The 19,287-nt window shown below is 39.7% G+C and overlaps 2 protein-coding genes across 2 annotated transcripts; both read right to left on the bottom strand.

The window, feature by feature from the left end:
• Window positions 1–3,000: 3,000 nt before the first annotated feature.
• LOC139399454 (zinc finger protein 391-like) lies at window positions 3,001–11,652 on the bottom strand. Its single transcript, XM_071144866.1, has 2 exons — window positions 11,301–11,652; window positions 3,001–3,803 (listed from the first exon to the last, which is right to left on the bottom strand). Exons 1-2 carry the CDS (start codon window positions 11,650–11,652, stop codon window positions 3,001–3,003), a joined length of 1,155 nt encoding a protein of 384 aa, XP_071000967.1.
• Window positions 11,653–15,994: 4,342 nt separating this feature from the next.
• On the bottom strand, window positions 15,995–16,742 carry LOC139399453 (zinc finger protein 723-like; the record flags this gene model as incomplete). The annotated part of the gene is made up of 1 exon (XM_071144864.1): window positions 15,995–16,742. A coding segment is annotated over one exon (722 nt), but the record flags the coding sequence as incomplete, so codon positions are not given.
• Between the last annotated feature and the right edge of the window lie 2,545 nt (window positions 16,743–19,287).

The raw sequence follows: 19,287 nt of genomic DNA, 5'->3' as shown, positions 1-19,287 counted from the left end.
TCATCACCATATTTGGTAGTGAGTGAAAAAGCCAACCGGATGTTTCACATTTATTCCTCAGGTGAAACATCTGGCTCATTGTTCTATCTGTAGAGGTTGTGTTATTAGGTGGTGGGCTGAAGCTGAAAAGAGTGAAATTAATCGAGGGAGGATTTTTTAAAGATTTTTTTGTATTTTTTTGATTTTTTTTTCAAGGTCCTGGAGTGGCCTAGCCAGTCTCCAGATCTCAACCCCATAGAAAATCTTTGGAGGGAGTTGAAAGTCCGTGTTGCCCAGCAACATCCCCAAAACATCACTGCTCTAGAGGAGATCTGCATGGAGGAATGGGCCAAAATACCAGCAACAGTGTGTGAAAACCTTGTGAAGACTTACAGAAAATGTTTGACCTCTGTCATTGCCAACAAAGGGTATATAACAAAGTATTGAGATAAACTTTTGTTATTGAGCAAATACTCATTTTCCACCATAATTTGCAAATAAATTCTTTAAAAATCCTACAATGTGATTTTCTGGATTTTTTTTCTCATTTTGTCTGTCATAGTTGAAGTGTACCTATGATAAAAATTACAGGCCTCTCTCATCTTTTTAAGTAGGAGAACTTGCACAATTGGTAGCTGACTAAATCCTTTTTTGCCCCACTGTACATATTGCTTATCTTATGTTACCATATGTTACACAATCTACTGCAAGCCCAATGGTTTCTCCCCTCCCTGGTTGTGGACCAGACATCTTTCCTGTTGTTAGTTTCACTGTGGTCACGAGTTGTCTGTTGACCCTTCCTCTTGGCCTATGTACCAACATATTCTTCAACAGACAGCATATAACTCTGTTAGTTTCAATGTCATCACGAGTTGTCTGTTAACCCTTCCTCTTGGCCTCTGTACCAACATATTCTTCAACAGACAGCATATAACTCACTTAGTTTTAACTCTATGCCAAATGTATACATTATTTAGTCATTATTGATCAAAATCCTTCAGCATATCCACCCTTTGACTAAATATTATACATCCAATCATACATCTACGGGTCCCAGACCTGCTGTTTTCAACTCTCTAGAGACAGCAGGAGCGGTAGAGATACTCTGAATGTGGTGCTACAGGTCCCAGACTTGCTGTTTTCAACTCTCTAGAGACAGCAGGAGCGGTAGAGATACTCTGAATGTGGTGCTACAGGTCCCAGACCTGCTGTTTTCAACTCTCTAGAGACAGCAGGAGCGGTAGAGATACTCTTAATGATCGGCTATAGAAAAGCCAACTGACATTTACTTCTGAGGTGCTGACTTGTTGCACCCTCGACAACTACTGTGATTAATATAATTTGACCATGCTGGTCATTTATGAACATTTGAACATCTTGGCCATGTTCTGTTATAATCTCCACCCGGCACAGCCAGAAGAGGACTGGCCACCCCTCCATAGCCTAGTTCCTCTCTAGGTTTCTTCCTAGGTTTTGGCCTTTCTAGGGAGTTTTTCCTAGCCACCGTGCTTCTACACCTGCATTGCTTGCTGTTTGGGGTTTTAGGCTGAGTTTCTGTACAGCACTTTGAGATATCAGCTGAAGTAAGAAGGGCTATATAAAAACATTTGATTTGAAAAGTGATAAAATGTACATAGTATGCACTGTTTAGACATAGTGGAAAATATACTGAATATATACTTTTTTAATTTTTTACATTTCATTTTTTTCAATTGAACCTTTATTTAACTGGGAAAGTCAGTTAAAAACATATTCTTATTTACAATGAAGGTGGGGAACAGTGGGTTAACTGCCTTGTTCAGAACGACAGATTTTTAACTTGTCAGCTCAGGGATTTGATCCAGAAACCTTCCGGTTACTGGCCCAACGCTGTAACCACTAGGCTACCTGCAGCCCGATACTGAATTTATAGTTTATCATACTGAGATCGACCAAGATGTGTGTTGCTTTTGCACATATTTGTTCATTGGTTTAGCAAGAGTCTGTTGATTGGTCAGTCATTGGGTTCATTTGTTTTGATTGGTCAGTCATTGGGTTCATTTGTTTTGATTGGTCGGTCATTGGGTTCATTTGTTTTGCAATATGTTCAAATCAAATCAAGCTTTATTTATACAGCACATTTCAGACACGGATGCAACACAAAGTCTTCACAGGAATTTTATATATATATTATTAATTAAAAATAAAAACTGAAATATTTAGTACACAACAATCATAAGGATAACAAACTAAAGAATAACAATAAAAACTGAAAGACTAATGATCATTCTAAGGAAAATAAATTAAAATAGTAAGAATAGGATGTAATATCCAACCAGAAATATAAGCTTGTTTTACTACATTGTTTTATAAACATTTATCCAAACTGTAAGTTGGTTGCAAACGTTACATGAATTGAAAATGTTATGAAATATTCAATATCAAAAACAACTGTACACCCCTTTGTTAATATGTAGTGGCAATACTTCACTTAATGGTGAGGCATGGAATAATAAAACATGTATATTTTTTCAGGCTGAATGTTTGAAATATGAGGTGATTTGAGTCATGCTTCTTCAGAAGTGGAATAACGACAACTAGCAGAAGACAGTCATCTACATTTTTGGAGTGATGCATTTAAATGTCGGATGCCCCAAAACTAAGAGAAATGCAACACTTATTTGTCGTCACTCATATCGATATCACTTGGAAATACATTTTGCGAGGGGGGGTGGGCGGGGTGTGGTTGCGCGTCCTGTTAAAACTAACAGCTCAAAAACCACACAGAATCTGGGAATAATGTGCACATTTGTGGTTAGAGGACAATTTGTAGACAACAGCTCGCTACATTTTGAAGTGTTGCATTTTGATTCAAGTGGGCCACCAACGAGGTAAATGTAACACAACACTTTGTATGTTTAACTCTTTCAATTCAGAACCTGGATTTTTCGACTACAATGTTAAGACATTCTACATTGTGACATCATTAAAATACTCCTACTACAATGTTAAAACAATCTACATTGTGACATTTCATTGATATCATGGAACAACTCCTTCATGTATTTTCTGATGTTTAATCAGAGATCTTTTATCAGAGTATCTCTTGTCACATTGTTCACAGCTATGAGATTTCTTGCTAAGAGAGTTCTCACATGTGTGTGTTCGCTGGTGTCTTCTTAGTGAATCTGATCTGTGGAAACTCTTCCCGCAGTCAGAGCAGTGGTAAGGCTTCTCTCCTGTGTGCGTTCTCTGGTGTGATATCAGGTTCTTTGACTGAGTAAACCTCTTCCCACATTGATCACAGCTATAAGGTTTCTCTCCTGTGTGGATTCTCTGATGTCTTTTGAGGTCTGATAAAGTGGTGCATCTCTTCCCACAGTCAGAGCAGCGGTGATATTTCTCTCCAGTGTGTATTCTCTGGTGTGATATCAGGTTGCACGACTGAGTAAAACTCTTCCCACATTGATCACAGCTATAAGGTTTCTCTCCTGTATGTATTCTCTGGTGCGCTTTTAAATGTCCTGACAAAAGAAACCTCTTCCCACAGTCAGAGCAGCTATAAGGTTTCTCTCCTGTATGGCTTCTCTGGTGTACTTTTAGGTTCTCTGCTCTTGAGAACCTCTTTCCGCAGTCAGAGCAGTGGTAAGGCTTCTCTCCTGTGTGTGTTCTCTGGTGTGATATCAGGTTGCTTGGCTTAGTAAAACTCTTCCCACATTCATCACAGCTAAAAGATTTCTCTCCTGTGGGTATTCTCTGGTGTAATTGTGATTTTTTCTCTGCCACATCAGCTTCATGATGTTGTTGAGGCTCCCCAGAGGATCCACAATAGTCACATCCTTCTCCTGTGTGAACAACAAAGTCAGACAGATGGTTTAAAGGCCCACAAGAGCAGAAATCCACTGTTTATTTGAGCTAAAAGGTGATCCCCATGATGTTGTACAACAATTTACATCCCTAATGTAGTTTTTAAATGCTTTTACAAACTTATTTGGCAATTATCTTAAAAAGACAGTCAAGTGAGCAACAATAGACTTATTTTGTATTATTGTTTCCACAGGATGATTCTAGGCTATAAATACATTATTACAGTTGCTGAAACCCGAAGCAGTGTGTCAGATATCTTTTTTTCTGTTGTACAGCTACAGTGCTGCTCTTTGTTCACAAAACATTCATCCGTGGGAAACATATTATTTAGAAAAGGAATACTTTCACCAAATTGCCTAAATGGATTCTCTGAACATTATCTCACCAGGATCCCCCATCTGGCAAACCATTAACAGTATTTATCTCACGAGGATCCCCCATTAGGCAAACCATTAACAGTATTTATCTCACCAGGTTCCCCCCATTAGGCAAACCATGAACAGTATTACATTGTCTATTGCTGTATATTTTTTATTTATTTTACCTTTATTTAACTAGGCAAGTCAGTTAAGAACAAATTATTATTTTCAATGACGGCATAGGACATCTTTCACTCCCTCTAGAGCCTTAGACCCGCCCATCTCTCGAAGAATTCACATTGGAACATGAGAATGTGGCCATAACTGCATGTTCAGGGGCAGAACGACAGATTTGTACCTTGTCAGCTCAGGGGTTTCAACTTGCAACCTTCCGGTTACTAGTCCAATGCTCTAACCACTAGGCTACCCTGCCGCCCCTTCAGTGCTGCTCTTTGTTCACGCCCATTTATCATCCTTCACTCCCTCTAGAGCCTTAGACCCGCCCATCTCTCAAAGAATTCACATTGGAACATGAGAATGTGGCCATGTGATAAAGCAGTGAGGCCTAAAAAAACAAAGAAAGATTCTACAACAAAATACTTTACAATTGGCCCAGAAGTCAGGGTTTGCATATAATTGGTAGCATTGAATAGAAAACACTTTGCCGTTTGTCTGATGTCTGAGACTATAACACAATTGATATGGCAGGCAAAAATCCAAAGAAAAACCAACCAGATTTTTTGTTGTTGTGAGGTCCCAGGCTCTTATAATAGAAAGGTATGGGTCCTATGTAATTCCGGCTCCCAGATTGCAATTCCTATGGCTTCCACTAGATGTCAACGGTCTTTGGTCATTGTTTCAGGCTTGTTTCTTCAAAAACGAGTAAGAATTTGAGTTTTTGTACAAAGAGTCCGGGTACAATATCAGTCTGTCGTCGCGCGATGAAGAGGACGCGTTTTACTTTTCAATTGAACATACTGCTTTACTGCTTTCCGCTTTCCATTTTAGGGTACCTGAGGATTAAATAGAAATGTAGTTGCGAAATATTATATTATTATAATATAAATAACAAAGTTTAGCGGTAGCTTTTTGGATTCCTTTGTTTGCATGTTGAACGAGTGGATTACTGAAATCGATGGTGCCAACTAAACTGACTTTTTGGGATATAAAGAAGGATTTTATCTAACAAAACGACCATTCATGTTGTAGCTGGGACCCTTGGGATTGCAAACAGAGGAGGATTTTCAAAAGTAAGTGATTTATTTAAAATCGCTATTTGTGATTTTGCGAGGGGCGCCGTCCTCAGACAATCGCATGGTATGCTTTACGCTGTAAAGCCTATTGTAAATTGGACAGCGCAGTTAGATTAACAAGAATTGTGGCTTTTAAATGATATAAGATACTTGTATGTTCATGAATGTTTAATATTACAAATATTTATTTGAATTGCGCGCACTCCAATTTCACCGGATGTTGTCGACTGGTGTCCCACTAGCGGGACGGCTAGCCTTAAGATAGTTGTTTGAGAGTGTTGTTAGGAAATGCATTGGAAAGCGGCCATCTTATGGGATCCTAACCAACTGTTAGGCGTGTTTTCTTCTTCTTCACTGATCATAACTTTGTAGATAAATACGTAAATCACGTCACCAAATCATTTATTAAAAGACTGTGTTTCAATGAAGGTCTACAGTAGCCACAACAGCACTCTGTTGGGTTGCACCAGTGTTGGAAAAAAGGACCCAAATTGACATACTTGAGTAAAAGTAAAGATACTTTAATAGAAAATGACTCTAGTCACCTAGTAAAATTCGACTCGAGTAAAAGTCTAAAAGTATTTGGTTTAAAATATACTTAAGTATCAAAAGTAAGAATATAAATATTTTCAAATTTTTATATTAAGCAAACCAGATGGCAACATTTTCTTGTTTTTTAAAGTTATTTACGGAAAGCCAGGGGCACACTCCAACCTAATTTACAAACAAAGCATTAGTGTTTAGTGAGTCCGCCAGATCAGAGGCAGTAGAGACGACCGGGTATGTTCGGTTGTTAAGTGCGTGAATTTGACTATTTTCCTGTCCTGCTAAGCATTCAAAATTTGGGTGTCAAGGAAAATGTATGGAGTAAAAAGTACAACATTTTCTGAGGGGAATGTAGTGAAGTAAAAGTAGTTAAAAATATAAATAGTAAAGTACAGATACCCCAAAAATGACTTAAGTAGTACTTTAAAGTATTTTTACTTAAATACTTTACACCACTGGGTAGCACCATGGTGTAGCCAGAGAACTGATAGCTTATGTCCTCCTCTGGGTACATTGGCTTCAATACAAAACCTGGAGGCTCATGGTTCTCACCCCCTTCCATAGACTTACACAGTAATTATGACAACTTCCGGAGGTTGTCCTCCAACCTATCAGAGCTCTTACAGCATGAACTGACATGTTGTCCACGCAATCAAAGGATCAGAGAATGAATCTAGTACTGAAAACAGAAGCTACAGCTAGCTAGCACTGCAGTGCATAACATGATGAATCTAGTACTGAAAACATAACCTACAGCTAGCTAGCACTGCAGTGCATAACATGATGAATCTAGTACTGAAAACAGAAGCTACAGCTAGCTAGCACTGCAGTGCATAACATGATGAATCTAGTACTGAAAACATAACCTACAGCTAGCTAGCACTGCAGTGCATAACATGATGAATCTAGTACTGAAAACATAACCTACAGCTAGCTAGCACTGTAGTGTAGAACATGTGGTGAGATAGACAATAGTTCAACAGTTTAAAACAAATTAATTTCTTAAATTAAGGAAAAGCAATAGAGTGTCATTTTTTTTTAGTTTGACTTACTTAGCTAGCAAATGCAGCTATCTAGTTTAGCCTACTGAAACACCCTGCTCAAACAGAGGGATGCTATGTTAGCTAGCTGGCTATAACAGAGGGATGCTATGTTAGCTAGCTGGCTATAACAGAGGGATGCTATGTTAGCTAGCTGGCTATGACAGAGGGATGCTATGTTAGCTAGCTGGCTATGACAGAGGGATGCTATGTTAGCTAGCTGGCTATAACAGAGGGATGCTATGTTAGCTAGCTGGCTATGACAGAGGGATGCTATGTTAGCTAGCTGGCTATGACAGAGTGATGTTATGTTAGCTAGCTGGCTATGACAGAGGGATGCTATGTTAGCTAGCTGGCTATAACAGAGGGATGCTATGTTAGCTAGCTGGCTATAACAGAGTGATGCTATGTTAGCTAGCTGGCTATAACAGAGGGATGCTATGTTAGCTAGCTGGCTATGACAGAGGGATGCTATGTTAGCTAGCTGGCTATAACAGAGGGATGCTATGTTAGCTAGCTGGCTATAACAGAGGGATGCTATGTTAGCTAGCTGGCTATGACTATCCAACACAACATTGAACTCTTCCAAATCAAAGGTAAGCTTTTAACTTTGCAAAGGAAAACCAACGTGGCATGCCGGTGTAACTGCTAAACTGCTTACTGACTGTACACTGTAAAGTCACTGCATGATTGTAGCAGGTTTACTAACACGTTAGTCCTATTAGCTGTGTTGACTATGACGTTACTTTAGCTAATATGGTGACAACGATGTAGGCTGTGTGTAGCAGTTTTGATATGGTTTGGCTTGGAAAGTTTTTGTATCCTGGTCACATACAAATGATGTGTTATGCATTGAAGTCCACAAACTAAAATGTGAGAGGAGGAGAACGCGTAGATGTGAGAGGAGGAGAGCGCGTAGATGCGAGAAGGAATAACTCAAATGTTTCTCTCAACCTGTGCACCCTACGTTGTTGTAAACATTAATTTGTGATGGGTAGCAACCTCATGATGGGTACAGTGAAAATTTCAGTATCATCTACTGGGTGAATGAAATATGACAGTCATCCAATATGCTCTTGGTTTCACGCACCAGTGAGATCCACACAGACAGGAAGTAATCTGACAAGGTACAAATCTGTCGTTAGTTAACCCACTGTTCTTAGGCCGTCATTAAAAATAAGAATTTGTTCTTGACTGACTTGCCTTGTAAAATAAAGGAAAAATAAAAAATAGTGGTTATCTAAAAGGGAACAACCTAAATCTGCCACGTCGAGGAACTATTGTCATTCTCAATGGATGTAAAAACACACTTTGTTTACTTGCTGTTTGAAGAGAAAAAAAATAAATACTTTTTGATTGACAGGAGCACTACAAACAAAAGACAATTAAAATAAATTTACAAAACTAATAAATGGAATGAAATAAACTAACATGTTTCTCACCAGTGTAGCATAGGTTATAAGCTCTGTAAACATAGGTTATGAGCTCTGTAAACATAGGTTATAAGCTCTGTAAACATAGGTTATAAGCTCTGTAAACATAGGTTATGAGCTCTGTAAACATAGGTTATAAGCTCTGTAAACATAGGTTATGAGCTTTGTAAACATAGGTTATAAGCTCTGTAAACATAGGTTATAAGCTCTGTAAACATAGGTTATAAGCTCTGTAAACATAGGTTATAAGCTCTGTAAACAGCGGTTATAAGCTCTGTAAACAGCGTGTCCACTCTCACCATGGTAAGACTGTAATAATATTACATGGGGTGCATTAACAGAAGTTACCGTCTCCAAACACACACTGTAGATGAGAAATTATGGTAATGAATGGTACATCTCTCCTCCTGAGTAGTAGTAGTAGTATTAGTAGTAGTAATTGTAGTAGTAGTAGTATTAGTAGTAGTACTAGTAGTAGTAGTAGTATTAGTAGTAGTAGTATTAGTACTAGTTGTAGTATCAGTAGTATTAGTAGTACTAGTAGTAGTCATCTCTCCCACTGGAGTAGTAGTATTAGTAGTAGTACAAGTAGTACTTGTAGTAGTAGTATTAGTATTAGTAGTAGTATTAGTAGAACTAGTAGTAATAGTACTAGTAGTAGTCATCTCTCCTACTGGAGTAGTAGTATTAGTAGTATTAGTAGTATAAGTATTAGTAGTAGTAGTAGTGTATTAGTAGTAGTAGTATTAGTACTAGTTGTAGTAGTAGTATCAGTAGTATTAGTAGTAGTAATAGTACTAGTAGTAGTCATCTCTCCTACTGGAGTAGTAGTATTAGTAGTAGTAGTATAAGCATTAGTAGTAGTATTAGTAGTATTAGTAGTATAAGCATTAGTAGTAGTATTAGTAGTAGTAGTAGTGTATTAGTAGTAGTAGTATTAGTACTAGTTGTAGTAGTAGTATCAGTAGTAGTAGTATTAGTAGTAGTAATAGTACTAGTAGTAGTCTATACAATGTTATCATCTCCATGGCTTCTTCTCTTGCGAGCTCTCATTGGCTCTTTCTGATCACCATTCTCAAAACGTGTCGTTCCACATCTCACCACTCACTACAAAAGCATTGTAGATTAGGGCCGAAAAAAATCAAACATGTTTTGAAATGATTGGGACATCTGGGACTGTTCAAAGACATGATTGTCTCTCTGACCAGCCGGCATTAAATGAGTGTTGGTGACGGCCGCACACCCCGAACAGGCAATGACATGGGGACTTTGTCCCGATCACAAAAACTTGTCTGACAGCTAAATCAGGGACAGAAATCGTGTCGTCTACACCTGACATGTAGTATACACACCACTTCTTGTAATGTGCCACCCCCACAGCCTTCACAATGGATTAGTCCACTGAGACAGGAGCGAATCAGACAAGTGGATTAGTCCACTGAGACAGGAGCGAATCAGACAAGTGGATTAGTCCACTGAGACAGGAGCGATTCAGACATTTGGATTAGTCCACTGAGACAGGAGCGATTCAGACATTTGGATTAGTCCACTGAGACAGGAGTGAATCAGACATTTGGATTAGTCCACTGAGACAGGAGCGATTCAGACATTTGGATTAGTCCACTGAGACAGGAGCGATTCAGACAAGTGGATTAGTCCACTGAGACAGGAGCGATTCAGACATTTGGATTAGTCCACTGAGACAGGAGCGATTCAGACATTTGGATTAGTCCACTGAGACAGGAGCGATTCAGACATTTGGATTAGTCCACTGAGACAGGAGCGATTCAGACATTTGGATTAGTCCACTGAGACAGGAGGGATTCAGACATTTGGATTAGTCCACTGAGACAGGAGCGAATCAGACATTTGGATTAGTCCACTGAGACAGGAGCGAATCAGACAAGTGTCTATTGTGCCATAAAAAAAATATCTATATTTGCGACTGCTCAACAAAAAGATATTGGTCGACCAACAGCCGATCGACCAAACAATGGACCAGTCGACTAAATGGGGTCAAACATTATATCATTATGACATCATAATAGCCATTGATTCCTGAAGAATAGAACTTATAAACACCTCAAATGATTCAACTGTATTTCCCCCATCTGAAACCAAAACATAAGCTCGTTAAACACCATTGTTCATAAACAAACACTGTATAGCCTCAAAATCTGGTTAAAACTATAATTTTGACCTTCTGGATGTCCAGTCCTTGTATACATAGTGACTGTCAAGCCTTATAATCGTTATGCCAAGATGTCTGAACTTTTTGGCGAGGTCGCTAGGTTTTGGGTTAAGGTTTCTACAATAACTTTCTCTGTGAATTTGAGAGTGGTTACATTTCTCCAGACCCCATCCCTCAGCTGTTTACCAAACCAAGACTCAGGGCAGGCATTTTGTTACTGTTTAAATCCTAGGTTGCCCCTTTAAAAAACCACATCAATCAACCAATCTGCAGTTGAAACAATAACAAATCTGTAATTCCACCACTGTTTTGGTAATAAGATGATGGATGAGACTGGAGAAATGTAACTACTCTCAAATTCATAGACAGACCTATGGATGCAAGGACTGACCATCCATGATATCAACATTATAGTTTTAACCATGTTGAGGCGATACAGTGTTGATTTACATTGTTTCTAAACATTGGAGTAAAAAAAGCTTATTTGGGTTCTGATGGGGTACAACAGTTGAACTAAGATCATGAGGCATGTGTTATATTCTTCAAGAATCAATGGCTATAAATTAATCATTTAAATTGCAGATTTTCCCTTTAACACCAAACACCAGTTCAACAATTGCAGTTTGTGCCTCTGTATCTAAAACAGTACTTACTAGTGTTAATCAGGGAACGGTTTCTCAAAACCATCTTACAGCTAAGTTCATCATTAGATGCCTTAAGGTGCTTTGGGGAAACCGGGCCCAGATATCCAGTTTCTTCCTCTTCTTCCTCCTCCTCCTTTTTCACTCCAAAAACTGCATCCTCTTCCTCATTCACTCTGAACGCTTCTTCCTCTTCTTTCAATGAAACGTCTTCCTCTTCTTCCTTCACGGTGATAGCCTCATCCTCTACTTGTGTTTGTATTGTAACAGCCTCCTCTTCCTCCTCCTCTTTGACGAGACCCTCATTCTCCGTCCAGCAGACATCCTCTTCTGTAGCAGGAGGAGAGAAGCTTAGTGAACTCATGGTCGGGGATGTTAGCTAGCTAGGCTAATGCTAACTTAACCAGACCGCTAGCTGACTAATAACTACAACAACGTAAATAAGAAATTAAATCGGATAACTAACTAGACGACAGGAGTGGGATAAACCACATTGGCTAATATACACTAAAAAGCTTTATTGGTTCGTTAATGTTGTCTAGCAAGCTACCGAGGTGTCTCACTAACTGTTGCTGCTGTTGAAAGAAGCGTTCCGTCCACTACATTATACGTCACACCAGCAGCATCGCCTTAAAGTCTCAGACCGCCATCTGCTGACTGGAGGGGGTAACGCAGATGAGTAAAACGTAGAGTTTATAGTTAATTTTCAGACAAGTTTCAAGTACAACTGAATGCTTTTATTTACTTTTATTTACAACTGAATGCTTTTATTTACTTTTATTTACAACTGAATGCTTTTATGCTTTAAAAAAAGCCTGCTTTTATCTACGATGTAACTACAGCCTCTTGTGAAAACGTGAGCTGCTGTCTGATGAAGAGAAACAGACGTATCTAGCTCCCAAAGGCTGAAATTAGATAATAATATGTTTTAGAGTGCACTTAAAAATATTCAGCTGCAATAATAATTATCTTGATAGTATGAAGAGGTAACTTCATGGACCATTTATTCCAATGTATTGTAAAGCTAGTCAACCTTACAGTTTGAATAGCCTAGCCAGCTACTGTAAATGTCCATTGGTGTTTCATTAGCTACCTAATCATGTCAGTTAATAGTATTTTTTAATCATGTCATGATTATATGTCTCATTTCCAGTAACTAGCTGCTGGCTTAACAAAACATTCCAATCATATACAGTACCAGTCAAACGTTTGGACACACAAGGGGTTTTCTTTATTTTTACTCTTTTCTACATTGTAGAATAATAGTGAAACAATACAAAATATATTTTATATTTCAGATTCTTCGAAGTAGCCAAACTTGACTGAAAAATACCCCCACAGCATGATGCTGCCATCACCATGCTTCACCGTAGGGATGGTGACAGATTTCCTCCAGACGTGATGCTGCCATCACCATGCTTCACCGTAGGGATGGTGCCAGATTTCCTCCAGACGTGATGCTGCCACCACCATGCTTCACCGTAGGGATGGTGCCAGATTTCCTCCAGACGTGATGCTGCCATCACCATGCTTCACCGTAGGGATGGTGCCAGATTTCCTCCAGACGTGACGCAATCGGGGGAGAAGGGCCTTGGTCAGGGAGGTGACCAAGAACCCGAGGGTCACTCTGACAGAGCTCCAGAGTTCCTCTGTGGAGATGGGAGAACCATCCAGAAGGACAACCATCTCTGCAGCACTCCACCAATCAGAAATGTATGGTAGAGTGGCCAGACGGAAGCCACTCCTCAGTAAAAGGCACATGACAGTCCGCTTGGAGTTTGCAGACTCTCATGAAAAACAAGATTCTCGGCTTGAATGCCAAGCGTCACGTCTGAAGGAAACCTGGCACCATCCCTACGGTGAAGCATGGTGGTAGCAGCATCATGCTGTGGGGGTGTTTTTCAACGGCAGGCACTGGGAGACTAGTCAGGATCAAGGCAAAGATGAACAGAGCAAAGTACAGAGAGATCCTTGATGAAAACCTGCTCTAGGGCACTCAGGACCTCAGACTGGGGACAAACGTTCACCTTCCAACAGGACAACGACCCTAAGTACACAGCCAAGACAACGCAGGCTTCGGGACAAGTCTCTGAATTTCCTTGAGTGGCCCAGCCAGAGCCCGGACTTGAACCCGATCGAAGACCTGCAAATAGATGTGCAGCGACACTCCCCTTCCAACCTGACAGAGCGTGAGAGGATCTGCAGAGAATGGGAGAAACTCTCCTAATACAGGTGTGCCTAGCTTGTAGCGTCATACCCAAGAAGACTCGAGGCTGTAATTGCTACCACAGGTGCTTCAACAAAGTACTGAATAAAGAGTCTGAATACTTATGTAAGTGTGATATTTCCATTTTGGAAAGTATTCAGACCCGATTGACTTTTTCCACATTTTCAGATTGCAGCCTTTACAGATTGCAGCCTTTACTCTAAAATATATAATATCGCTGTTTTCCTCTCATCAATCTACTCACAATACCCCATAAAAAAAAGCAAAAACAGGTTTTTAGAAATGTTAGAATATTTTTAAAAATGAAAAAAAACAGAAATATCAGACCCTTTGTATTCCATAGTATTCAGACCCATTTTCTATGAGACTCAAAGTTGAGCTCAGGTGCATCCTGTTTCCATTGATCATCCTTGAGATGTTTCTACAACTTGATTTCCTTCCAGCTATGGTAAATCCAATTAATTGGACATGATTTGGAAAGATACCATCTGGGGAAGGGTACCAACAAATGTCTACAGCATTGAAGGTCCTCAAGAACACCATCTCTGCAGCACTCCACCAATCAGAAATGTATGGTAGAGTGGCCAGACGGAAGCCACTCCTCAGTAAAAGGCACATGACAGTTTAAGTTTGGCCTCCATCATTCTGAAATGGAAGAAGTTTGGAACCACCAAGACTCTTCCTAGAGCTGGCCGCCCAGCCAAACTGAGCAATCAGGGGCAAAGTGCCTTGGTCAGGGAGGTGACCAAGAACCCGAGGGTCACTCTGACAGAGCTCCAGAGTTCCTGTGTGGAGATAGGATAAACTTCCAGAAGGACAACCATCTCTGCAGCACTCCACCAATCAGGCCTGTATGGTAGAGTGGCCAGACAGAAGCCACTCCTCAGTAAATGGCACATGACAGCTCTCTTGGAGTTTCCCAAAAGGCATCTAAAGGACTCTTCATGGAAATTCAACAAAGGGACACTCAAAGTCAACAGTTAATTCATCTTTATTGTCAGCTAGCTGGAGAGGTTCCAACCAACTCAATGCACCATAGTACACGTCTGTCAGGAGCTGTACAGGGGCAGTCCCGTTAGTTCTCGTATGTACTGCAGACAAGTTATATTTGTATGATTTAGCTTATTAATTATTCATAATTAATTAACGCTTGCACTCCTTTTAACGCCATTTTAACGCAAAACGTAGTACACTCTGTTTGTTACAGATTTTAGTTATGGAAACAGAAAACTGTATTGAGATCAAACGTTTCATCGATGAGAAAATGTGCAGAATGTTGGACAAAATCCATTTCACTCTATCATCTCCCACTCATCTTTCACTGGGCTTCCTCTCATCGCCATATTTGGTAGTGAGTAAAAAGTACATCCTGCTCCTCTCCTCTCTACCTAACGTCCCCTCACAGTCCCTTCAGTTTCCATTTAGTCCCGTTAGATTGGCTGCTCAGCCTACCTAAATTATCCCTCACCCATCATAGCCCTGCAAATTCCCAACCAATCAGAGCGCTTCGAAATGCGCATCTGGACACTACACCCGCACACTCAGGTCAGAGTGTTGTCGTTGTCCGAAGGGAGAAGACGCCAGTTTGTGAGGACTTTTTATTGTCGACAGTAACAGTAACACAAATGTCTGAATGTTGTGAGTGCATCGAAATATAAGCATTTCACTGTTGTATTCGGCGCATGTGACAAATAAACATAATACAATTTGATTTGATAGTTCAGACATACAGTACCAGTCAAAAGTTGGACACACTCACTAGTCATTCAAGGGTTTTTCTTAATTTGAACTATTTTCTACATTGTAGAATAATAATTAAGACATCACAACTATGAAATAACGCATATGGAATGTAGTAACCAACAAAGTGTGAAACAAATCTTCTTTTTTAAACGAGCTCCTTATAAGCACCAAAAACGCTGTTTTGACAACTGGCAATAAATCTACTGGGGGGAAATCAGGTTGAAACTGCTGTTGAAACTAACAACTAAAATAACACGTGGAAATGGGAGATATCTTTTGGAATTTTAAAATCTTTTATCTCACTGGTTAGATAATCTGCAGAAGACAGTCAGCTACATTTCGGAGTGATGCATTTAAATGTAGAGGTCCCCAGAACGAAGAGAAATGCAACACTTATTTGTCATCACTCATATCGAAATCACGTTGAAATCAATTGCGCGAGAGAGGGGGGTATGAGGTTGCGCATCCTGATTAAACGAACAGCTCTAAAACCACATGGAATCTGGGTTTAATGTGTACATCACTGGTTAGAGGACAACTTGCGGTAAACAGCTAGATACATTTTGAAGTGTTGCATTTTAATTCAAGTGGATCACCGACGAGATAAGTATAACGCAACACTTTTTGTTAATCACATAAATAGTACTCTTTCATTTCAGAACCTGGACTTTTCACCTGATGTGGCTAATATCCATATCATGATGAAATCAATAGATCAGGGGACAAACGTTTAGGGTTCTACATTGTGACATTTTATTGATATCATGGAACAACTCCTTCATGTATTTTCTGATGTCTAATCAGAGATCTTTTACCAGAGTATCTCTTCCCACATTGATCACAGCTATACGATTTCTCTCCTGTGTGTGTTTTCTGGTGTGCAGTCAGCTTGCTAGATGAAACAAAACTCTTCCCACATTGATCACAGCTATAACATTTATCTCCTGTGTGTGGTCTCTGGTGTACAGTCAGTTGGCTAGATGAAACAAAACTCTTCCCACATTGATCACAGCTATAAGGTTTCTCTCCCGTGTGAATTCTTTGGTGTGTTTTCAGGCTGCTTGGAACATTAAAACTCTTCCCACAGTCAGTGCAGCTATAAGGTTTCTCTCCCGTGTGAATTCTTTGGTGTGTTTTCAGGCTGCTTGGAACATTAAAACTCTTCCCACAGTCAGTGCATCTATAAGGTTTCTCTCCCGTGTGAATTCTCTGGTGTCTTTTCAGGCTGCTTAGATCAGTAAATCTCTTCCCACATTGATCACAGCTATAAGGTTTCTCTCCTGTATGGATTCTCTGATGTCTTTTGAGGTCTGCTGAAGAGGTGAATCTCTTCCCACAGTCAGAGCAGCGGTGAGGTTTCTTCCCTGTGCGTTTACGCTTCTGTTTATTGAGATGTTCTGATGCGGAAAAACTCTCCTCTGCCTCTTCAGCTTCATGATGTTGTTGAGGCTCCCCAGAGGATCCACGATCGTCACGTCTCTCTCCTGTGTGAACAACAAAAACAAAGTCAGACAGAAGGTTAAAAGGCCCACAACAGAAATCCACCGTTTATTTTAGCTGAAAGGCCTCATGCCCATGATGTTGTGTACAAACTTGTTTGACAATTGTCTTAAAAAGACCAGTCAAGCAACAATAGCCATATTTAGTCTTATTTTCTTCACCTTAGTAGTAAAGTGGATGATTTTAGGCTAGAAATACGTTTTTAAAGTTGCTGAAATCCTAAGCAGTGTGCCAGACGACTTTTTGATCACCAATATAGGCCCCATTCTGTGTTTGCTAAAATTGCCCCACAAGGGCCGATGCACACACAATTTGGTTGCAGAAACTCCTCCCTGCTAATGAGGAAACCACTAGTTATGGATGTAGTATATCTGGTAATGAGGAAACCACTAGTTATGGATGTAGTATATCTGGTAATGAGGAAACCACTAGTTATGGATGTAGTATGTCTGGTAATGAGGAAACCACTAGTTATGGATGTAGTATAACTGCTAATGAGGAAACCACTAGTTATGGATGTAGTATATCTGGTAATGAGGAAACCACTAGTTATGGACGTAGTATATCTGCTAATGAGGAAACCACTAGTTATGGATGTAGTATATCTGGTAATGAGGAAACCACTAGTTATGGATGTAGTATGTCTGGTAATGAGGAAACCACTAGTTATGGATGTAGTATATCTGGTAATGAGGAAACCACTAGTTATGGACGTAGTATATCTGGTAATGAGGAAACCACTAGTTATGGATGTAGTATATCTGCTAATGAGGAAACCACTAGTTATGGATGTAGTATATCTGGTAATGAGGAAACCACTAGTTATGGATGTAGTATATCTGCTAATGAGGAAACCACTAGTTATGGATGTAGTACTGTATATCTGCATATATCTGTATATCTGAAACTCACATTAAGCTCTGTGTCTATTCATTAATTCACCACCGTGGAGAAAACTCAGGGGAGTTCTCATAGGCTGACAGCAAAAATAGCCTCCATTTACAGGTTGCTTATGAGTGCATTTCACACTACTTTTGGATTATAATTGTAATATAGTGTGTTATTGTCACAAATCAACTGCTTTATACTTTAAAAAAACACTTCAACTTCAACCAGTAAAATGCTCATTGGCTAGCTTTGCTACCAGCCTGTCAATGAGCGTTTATACATAACATTAACGTTTAGCATTCAAGCTAACAGCTTTGCTACCAGCCTGTCAATGAGCGTTTAGCATTCAAGCTAACAGCTTTGCTACCAGCCTGTCAATGTCAATGAGCGTTGAGCGTTTAGCATTCAAGCTAACAACTTCAGCATCCAAAATAGGTATTTTACAACTTTCACAACCAAATATGTGACCCGCCGTCTCTATTCAGTCTTATGTAGCAACCTTTTCAATGGTGTTTATTTTATACATTGGATAAAAGTACAGACTGAGCTTCTACATGGTATCAAACACTGTGATTGGAGGAAAACATGAGGAAGTAATGACTCAGAGCTTCTACATGGTATCAAACACTGTGATTGGAGGAAAACATGAGGAAGTAATGACTCAGAGCTTCTACATGGTATCATACACTGTGATTGGAGGAAAACATGAGGAAGTAATGACTCAGAGCTTCTACATGGTATCAAACACTGTGATTGGAGGAAAACATGAGGAAGTAATGACTCAGAGCTTCTACATGGTATCAAACACTGTGATTGGAGGAAAACATGAGGAAGTAATGACTCAGAGCTTCTACATGGTATCAAACACTGTGATTGGAGGAAAACATGAGGAAGTAATGACTCAGAGCTTCTACATGGTATCAAACACTGTGATTGGAGGAAAACATGAGGAAGTAATGACTCAGAGCTTCTACATGGTATCAAACACTGTGATTGGAGGAAAACATGAGGAAGTAATGACTCAGAGCTTCTACATGGTATCAAACACTGTGATTGGAGGAAAACATGAGGAAGTAATGACTCAGAGCTTCTACATGGTATCAAACACTGTGATTGGAGGAAAACATGAGGAAGTAATGACTCAGAGCTTCTACATGGTATCAAACACTGTGATTGGAGGAAAACATGAGGAAGTAATGACTCTGAGCTTCTAAATGGTATCATACACTGTGATTGGAGGAAAACATGAGGAAGTAATGACTCAGAGCTTCTACATGGTATCAAACACTGTGATTGGAGGAAAACATGAGGAAGTAATGACTCTGAGCTTCTAAATAGCGTATCAAACACTGTGATTGGAGGAAAACATGAGGAAGTAATGACTCAGAGCTTCTACATGGTATCATACACTGTGATTGGAGGAAAACATGAGGAAGTAATGACTCAGAGCTTCTACATGGTATCAAACACTGTGATTGGAGGAAAACATGAGGAAGTAATGACTCAGAGCTTCTACATGGTATCAAACACTGTGATTGGAGGAAAACATGAGGAAGTAATGACTCAGAGCTTCTACATGGTATCAAACACTGTGATTGGAGGAAAACATGAGGAAGTAATGACTCAGAGCTTCTACATGGT

Source organism: Oncorhynchus clarkii, unplaced genomic scaffold (assembly GCF_045791955.1).
Source record: "Oncorhynchus clarkii lewisi isolate Uvic-CL-2024 unplaced genomic scaffold, UVic_Ocla_1.0 unplaced_contig_453_pilon_pilon, whole genome shotgun sequence".
Classification (NCBI taxonomy): domain Eukaryota; kingdom Metazoa; phylum Chordata; class Actinopteri; order Salmoniformes; family Salmonidae; genus Oncorhynchus; species Oncorhynchus clarkii.
This window is presented reverse-complemented; position numbering and strand designations above follow the sequence as displayed.

Excerpts from the sequence above, each read along its gene's own strand:
- LOC139399454 (XM_071144866.1), bottom strand. The coding sequence starts at position 11,652 with ATGAGTTCACTAAGCTTCTCTCCTCCTGCTACAGAAGAGGATGTCTGC. Across the intron at positions 3,804-11,300 it reads CCGTTCCCTGATTAACACTA|GAGAAGGATGTGACTATTGT; the intron begins GTAAGTACTGTT and ends TTGTTCACACAG.